Raw genomic sequence first — 8,160 nt, 5'->3', positions numbered from 1 at the left:
GACGGGTGATAAGTAGCCCATGGCAGATAACGTAACTGTTATATATTAGGATAATATTACTGTATAAATGTTCACAGCATGCACGATACTGTCAAGGCGCTAACGCTGATAGTTGCATTTACCGAATTCAACGATATATCGATATATAGATTAAATAGGGTTTAACGTCCTACTTAATGCGGCTATACTGTTCTATGAGGTCATTTCTATATATTTTATTTCAACCACATGGGTCTGTGTGTAATGACCATATTAATTGGTTATGAACTTTCTCTGCCAATGCAGGGATCGAACACGCGACCTCCAGGCTAGGGAGCCAGCGTCTGACCCACTTACTCATACAGCACGTGATTTTCAAATACAACCACTGAAATAAAATGCAACCTTTATTCAAGTCTTGTATTGGAGAATGTGTCTGCACATTATAATGGTGTAACATACCTATAGTAACTGTCAGTCACCAGTAACACTTTATATTACAATTTCAAAATTTGTTTACATAAAATAGATGACATTATAAAGGGCAAGGTCATTCATAGACACATAGCAACGGCCACACAGTTCAGCTTTGAACGTAAGTTCTCGTTACACTGGCCCTGTACGTTCAGGAACAGGCCTATTGATTCCTTGTCGAAAAAATTTCAGTTCCCAGTAAATATTACTGGGCAACTTGTTACTGCTAAACGGTCACGTGTCAGTCCCCGTGAGGTCATGTACAATGTAAAGGAACATTTTAGTGAGAAAATAAGACCTTGCTTACCTCGCTCGAGTCAGTATGACATAACATGCCGTTAATAATACGCCCCCTTCTGCAAAACATTAAATATGGTAACGCTAAAATTTACGTAACTCGGCCATATATGACAAAACGAAATTTAGGTAAGCAGGGGAGGAAACAATTGGAATCTTTAAAAAAATTGAGAATCTCCAGTCATTTATTGTTTTGCCTAGGCCAATTACAGTTTTGATTCACCTGCTTACCTAAATTTCGTTTCGTATTATATGGCCGAGATACGTCAATTTGTGCGTTACCTTATTTTTAGATTTCAAACGCTTCTGCAAAGCTGTTTAGAAAAAAGGGACGTATTTTTAACTGCATGTTGTGTCGCACATACTGACTATAGCGAGGTGAGCAAGGTCTTCAGGGCTAATACAAAAGACAATGACAAACCTCGCTTGTATTAGCACTGAAGACACCGTAAGGCCGAAAGATCTTGGCACTAATGTAAAAGTTATTTAAATATAGATTATTTCATCCAAATATTAGTCTTTTTTTGGTATATATATTTTGATATTAAAAAACACACGAGCATGTGTAATACACTAGATGTTTGATAGTTTGTGTCGAGTGGACGTTAAACCCCATTTCTCTCTCTCTCTCTCTGTCGAAAAAATTTAAGTTCCCAATAAATATTACTGGGCAACTTGTTACTGCTAAACTGTCACGTGTCAGTCCCCGTGAGCTCATGTACAATGCAAAGGAACATTTTAGTGTGATAATAAGACCCTGCACCTCGCTCGAGTCAATATGACATAACATGCCGTTGATAATACGCCCCCTTCTGCAAAACATTAAATATGGTAACGCAAATATTTACGTAACTCGGCCATATATGACAAAACGAAATTTAGGTAAGCAGGGGGGAAACAATTGGAATCTTTAATAAAATTGAGAATCTTCAGTCATTGATTGTTTTGCCTAGGCCAATTACAGTTTTGATTCACCTGCTTACCTAAATTTCGTTTCGTATTATATGGCCGAGATACGTCAATTTGTGCGTTACCCATAATATAGATTTCAATCGCTTCTGCAAAGCTGTTTAGAAAAAAGAGACGTATTTTTAACTGCATGTTGTGTCTCACATACTGACTACAGCGAGGTGAGCAAGGTCTTCAGGGCTAATACAAAAGACAATGACAAACCTCGCTTGTATTAGTCCTGAAGACGCCGTAAGGTCGAAAGATCTTGACACTTATGTAAAAGTTATTTAAATATAGATTATTTCATCCAAATATATATATATATATATACACACACACACAAAAATATACAAGTTTTTGAAAAAAAGAACTACATTATTTGTCGATTACTAGCACTTTCGCTTATTTTATCGACAAATAATGTAGTTCTCTTTTTTTTCAAAAACTTTTATATTTTTGTGTATTTAATACCTAAGAGTAATTATCTTTAACTTTTCACATATATATGTATATATTATTGATATTAAAAAACACGCGAGCATGTGTAATACACCAGATGTTTGATAATATATATATATAGTGTACTACTTTGTGTTTGACATTATTTAGTCCATAAAGATAAACCAGGTAGGTTTGTACAGAGACCACAGACTGAAGACCATGTTGACACAAACTGGGGATTATAGAACCGACTGATGGGATACAAACTGTACACTGTGCAAATGTTAAGACACAGCTCATCAGGTCAATTGCCTCTGGACACAAACTAGTAACGGGTTAGTGTACTCGTAGACTGATAAGGTGAAGTGGACAAAGGTCACTGTGATGCTTTCGTTTGCTTGTGCCAGAGTGTCTACGCCATCAAAAATAGATTTGAATGCATTTAGTTTAAAAAATATTTTATTCGTTTGAAAAGGATTGAACAACAGGCAAGGCCTATATAAGTTCTTTCCCAGGGATACAGAAAATAATAAACGATAAATATGACATATACATAAAAATAAAATTAAATATAATAAATTGTAAAACCGAACATATATACAGTTTCATGTGGAAATGATATATACGATGCAATTTTTTGATATTATACAACAATATTATGTAAAAGCGAATCAAAACCTTTGAGTACTTTTAATAAAATAATGGACTGCTTCAAAAATCAAGATATTGGAGGTGTTCGAAAGATTTGTAGAGCCATTTAAAATTAGATCTAGATTAATAGTTTCTGTGAATACATTTAATGAAATACTGTGAAATTGCTATCACGTGTACTAAAATCATGGATGACCAAGTCCATAGACAGCGCATGTTTGAGTTAGTTGATAGTTACTATATCTAGGCTAGGGAAATACCGTTTAGTGTTTCTTTATAATTAATAACGGTATTGGTGCGAAGATGTTTTGCCTTTTCCTTGATCAGAATATCTGTTTCTTGGAAATTTCACCACATTGGCTTGAAGACAGCCATTTTGGGTGATCACATGATTTCAAACTGGCGTGTCATTGATCAAATGACATATAATACATACAATCAGGTGGCAAAAGCTTGATATGGCATGGTTTTGTTTAGTTAGTGTTGGGGTAATTATGAAGCTTTAGGTTGCAGGGAGACACCCCCTCCCTCACAGAATAATGTTGGTACATAATATCACGTCCTGTATCATTTATGCACCTTTCATATTTTCTTTTGTTTCAGCTTTTTCACAATGTGGCTCTATGTCATCACCATATTAATTGGTTATTGGACCTTAAAATGGTTCTTAGAGAGGTTAAAGGTGGGCAATTATGGTGAAAAGTACGTCTTAGTAACCGGATGTGATTCAGGATTTGGACACCTTTTAGCAAAAAGATTAGATGGTTTAGGATTTCATGTTATTGCTGCCTGTCTGAAACAAGATGCTGCAGCTGAATTGAAGAAGAAGTCATCCGAACGTCTTCAGACACTTCAATTAAATGTTACGTCCGAAGATGATATCAAGACTGCACTCACCAAAGTGAAGTCAATTTTACCTCCCAATAAAGGTAAATCTAATTCATAATTCGGTGATATCTGAACCACAGTATATTTTTAAAACAATGCACACATAGATGCACCAACTATTAAAATATGACTTTAAAACGTTGGAGATTCCAAGCGGCTCTTCTCACGAAAAGAGACATCGCATCTCGAAGCTATCCAAATTGTAGTAGAACTAGAGTGGACAGTGGCGATTCCGACGGTTCCGTCTACTCAAGAGTTCTTGTACATATACGCCAATTTGTAAACGTCTTGGTATGAATGGCAGTTATTTGACGTTGGAACAGACTTTTAAGATAGCGCCAATTTCACTCCAGCACAACTCAGAAACACTGCTCTTCTTAAATATGTTTTTATATGGAGCAGTATACAAGGATAAGTACGTCAACTATAACACTCTGTTATTAATTGAAAACAAATTATTTCCGTTTTAAATAAAGATGTAGCTTTTTAGGTCAGACTGTTACCATATTCATACAACATTATAACAAAGTATGGCAATAATCCTAAATTATATTGTATGTATCCATAGACTGGTTTGTATCCCTATATTTCAAGGTGGACAAGTTGATGCTTTTGTTACCCAGTACAGTGTAGTATATACATATATATTTAAAGGTGATGTTGTACTAAGGCGATGTGAAAAAAATAGATACGACTGAAAGCGGATGTAGGAGCTAAAATTAAAATTAACATTTTCATTAACGGCATGAAATGTTGCGATGCCGAGCAAAGTCGGTCGCAAAGTCTTGTACTTTTAGGTTGTATATGGTTTAATTCTGTTTGGATTGTAACAGTTAACCCTTTGTACACCTCGTGGGCTTTAGGTCTTAAGATCAGTCATTGAGACAAGTGACTTGTAAACGAGTAGGACCACCTGTCAAATCTCATGGGTTTTCTACGAGTCCTCCGGTTCCTCCCACTCCTACGCGTAAGAGAAATATTGAAGTAAATTTATTTCAAAAATGAAGTTGTTTGTGAACGTTAAACACTGTATTGTATGTTATTGGGCCTACAGAGTATTTTATATGTATATATTTATAGGTCTATGGGCTGTTGTAAATAATGCTTTGTATCAGTATAGATCTTCAGTATACAATGTTTTATATATTTATAGGTCTATGGGCTGTTGTAAACAATGCCGGTGTAGGTGGTGGTTTTGGAACTGTAGAATGTTTAAACAGAAAAGACTACACAGATATAATGGATGTTAATTTATTTGGTGTAATTGACGTCACAAAAACGTTTTTACCACTGGTGAGAAAGGAAAGAGGAAGGATAGTAAATATGGCCAGCGTGTCTGGACGTTTATCTGTGACGTTTACTCCTTACTGCATCGCCAAATATGGAGTGGAAGCTTTCTCCGATAGCTTAAGGTAAAATTTTATTTCGAATAAAGAGTTTTCCTCGATATATAATTGACCAAACGCCAAATTGATCCACAACAATCATCATTTTGCGAGCCCCGGGTCCTAGATCTGAAACCTATGCCCCGCACACATTCTTATAATACAAAGACCTTAAATATATATATACACCGAGATATAAACAGGCTATTTGATCGACGGCCTGAACCCAAATTTAGTTATTAGAATAACTAGTCAGTTGGCTGGTTAGGTGTCTGATCTATGAGAGAGAGAGAGAGAGAGAGAGAGGGAGGGTTTAGCTTAACGAGCTTGAACAGGTGATCCTCCTCCATGGCGCGTATACAGGTGTGGGATCGAAACCACGCCACTTGACTCAATGACAGACCTTATTATTTAATATGCACGGATTAGATCATAAGACTACCACTCCCACCGTCAATGTGGCTCATAATGTAGGACTGGTTTCACCATTTTTTTTATTCAGACGAGAGATATACCACCAGGGTATTAAAGTGAGCATATTAGAACCAGGTTGTTTTAAAACAAATATACTCAACCCAACGATGATCAAGGACATTTATCATAGAACATTCCAGCAAGCAGATGCTGATTGTCAACAGTATTATGGTGAAGAGTTTATCAAAGAATGTAAGTTTTCGTAAAATAAAAAGTCATATTATATTTTAACCCAAATTGAAAAATTCGTGGATTGATATAAAAGGGGTTTTGCCATCATCCATCAAGCGAAACAGTTGAAGACAGTCTGACCTGGTTGACCAACCATCTTTTGTTTTCATAAAGATGTTTGCTTTTCAGGTATCAACAACCTGATCAGATCATCTAGTTCACCAGGGGACATCAATATGGTGATAGATGCCTATGAACACGCCATTACTGCCAGATACCCAAAATATAGATATATTGTTGGGAACGATGCTAATTACATCCACCGATTTTTATGGACTGTTCCAGAATGGCTGTCTGATTTTATTTTGTGCTACAATGCCCCTCGGCCGGCAGGGATCAAATAAATCATTGCTTCAACTTCACTTCTTGTTTCAACCATTATGTCATTTGTAAATTGATTGTGGAATCTCAAGTGCTGCCGTTTGTATGGATATATTGTTTTTCATAAAATACAGCTGATGATTTTTTGTATAATTCTGAAATTTCAGTGAAATGTTATTTAAAGTAGCTAAGTCTCTAACTCATTATCATCCAAAGTCTTCGACATTAAAAACACAAATCATTTGTCAATTTAAACCAACATTGATGCTGTAATCTTACCGGAAAAGGATTGGCTTCTGATATCCAATATTTAAGACAAAATAAACAATTTACCATTGTGACGGTTAGCCAGTTCTGGACACTCGTTTATTAAAAGTACACTTTTAATTATTTATTCCGAGTTATCGTCGTTAGTGTTGGGATAAGCTGCAACCCCCAGAAAACAGCACTTCAGCAATGGCACCAATGGAGTTAGAAATGCCACCACTGTAAATTGGTCCTTGCTGAATATTCTTTGTCTTGAAACATTTTAACAACAACCTTGAAATAAGATAGTTAAATTCATTTATTAACCCACAACTTTATGTGTGAGATAGCTTTATCGAACGTCCGCTTCCACCGAAGTGATATCGCCGTCCAGGGCGGCTTAAAATCTAAATCATTTTCACAGTATGGCTTACGTATGAAGCTCGAGATATAAACATTATGGTTATTTGAACATGGAGCGTCATTTTGATTTTAATAATTGTTCTGGGACGACCAATGAAGGTGCATTGAACAAAGATTCATTGATAGTCCGATTGGGGGCTATTCAGGCGAAATTCCCATCCTCGCAATGTGTATTTAGCCTTAGAAATACAAATTACCGTCAGTCTCAAGATGGCCTAAATAGTGAGTTGATGGGACATTAAACGCCATTCCATTTCAGTCTGCATTTCTTCAAACAATTGAACCCAATTAGACGGGTCCTCCGGTTTCCTCCTACTGCTAAAGACCCCTACGCGCAAGCCACTTATGGAAATTGAACCATATTATGTTAGTCCCGAAATGACCTAGTTTGTGTCGAGTGGACGTTAAACCCCATTTCTCTCTCTCTCTCTCTCTGAACCCAATTAGAAGGGAGATAAAGCACTTATTGAAACGGACTTAATCCTTCCATCCTTCGGATGGGATGAAAAACCGAGGTACAGCAGTGTACATATAGGCGGGTCAAACGACGGCTAGATGATGTCGTACGTAGAACAAATTGCAACAAAAGATTTTATGTTTTCTACTTACTCATTATGATGTCCTAAGTAAGGAAAATAAAGTTTACCAAAATCGGAGTCCAAATAAGGACAGGGGGCATGGCCAAATCCAAGATGGCGGCTGTCAATCAAATATCGCAAATATTTCTAAAACTATTGGATTTAGACACCATAAATGTATTGCGGACAGACAGGAAGTCGATACCAGCGAGTCCAAAAAAGTATAAGTAACTGATATACATAGGGTATATTAAATAATAATAGTACTAAACTATAAGTACTGATATATTTCCTCGATTGGGGAGATGCTAAATATAGGCGGGTCAAACTAATATTTGGCGTACAACAAATTGCAACAAAAGGTTTTTTGATTTCTAGTGTCTTATTATGATGCCCTAAGTAAGGAAAAGAAAGTTTATCAAAATTGGAGTCCAAATAAGGACAGGGGGCGTTGCCAAATCTTAGATGGCGGCTGTCGATAAAAAATCGCAAATATCTCTAAAACTATTGGATTTAGACACCATAAATGTATTGTGGACGGATAGGAAGTCGGTACCAGCGAGTCCAAAAATTGCAACGTCACAACGGCATATCAGACGTCATATTTCTTCCAAAATTAGTCCTTATTCGCATGTTAACAGCAGAAACGAATGCTGATGCAGGGAAGAGTACATGCTCATTATGTTGGGTTGATAAAGAAGAACAATGTGTTACAATAACGGAGAAGGGGGATAAGAGTATAACTACTTCTGCATTGCCTATAGGTGATACTGTTAGAGTAGCTGCAGGAACACGGTTCATTTCCATTGTTGAAGAAATGA

The 8,160-nt window shown here is 36.4% G+C and overlaps 1 protein-coding gene across 2 annotated transcripts; it reads left to right on the top strand.

The window, feature by feature from the left end:
- Nucleotides 1-1,053: 1,053 nt before the first annotated feature.
- Nucleotides 1,054-6,484, top strand: LOC126807909 (retinol dehydrogenase 7). 2 transcript variants are annotated; one of them, XM_050532792.1, is made up of 5 exons: nucleotides 1,054-1,128; nucleotides 3,397-3,722; nucleotides 4,835-5,093; nucleotides 5,569-5,732; nucleotides 5,901-6,484. In XM_050532792.1, the coding sequence occupies exons 2-5, from the start codon at nucleotides 3,407-3,409 to the stop codon at nucleotides 6,113-6,115; spliced, it is 954 nt and encodes a 317-aa protein (XP_050388749.1). In that variant the 5' UTR covers nucleotides 1,054-1,128; nucleotides 3,397-3,406; the 3' UTR covers nucleotides 6,116-6,484. The 2 variants fall into 2 exon arrangements, with proteins under 2 accessions (XP_050388749.1, XP_050388748.1); XM_050532791.2 differs by lacking the exon at nucleotides 1,054-1,128 and adding an exon at nucleotides 1,719-1,880.
- The last annotated feature ends 1,676 nt before the right edge of the window (nucleotides 6,485-8,160 follow it).

The sequence above is a fragment of the Patella vulgata genome, chromosome 9 (assembly GCF_932274485.2).
Source record: "Patella vulgata chromosome 9, xgPatVulg1.2, whole genome shotgun sequence".
Classification (NCBI taxonomy): Eukaryota; Metazoa; Mollusca; class Gastropoda; family Patellidae; genus Patella; species Patella vulgata.
The sequence above is the reverse complement of the archived record's forward strand: the minus strand, read 5'-3'. Positions and strand labels throughout refer to the sequence as shown.

Bases quoted from the DNA above. Each gene is read 5' to 3' on its own strand.
- LOC126807909 (XM_050532792.1), top strand. From the start codon at position 3,407: ATGTGGCTCTATGTCATCACCATATTAATTGGTTATTGGACCTTAAAA. The intron at 3,723-4,834 runs GTAAATCTAATT...ATATATTTATAG, and splicing joins AATTTTACCTCCCAATAAAG to GTCTATGGGCTGTTGTAAAC. The intron at 5,733-5,900 runs GTAAGTTTTCGT...TTTGCTTTTCAG, and splicing joins TGAAGAGTTTATCAAAGAAT to GTATCAACAACCTGATCAGA.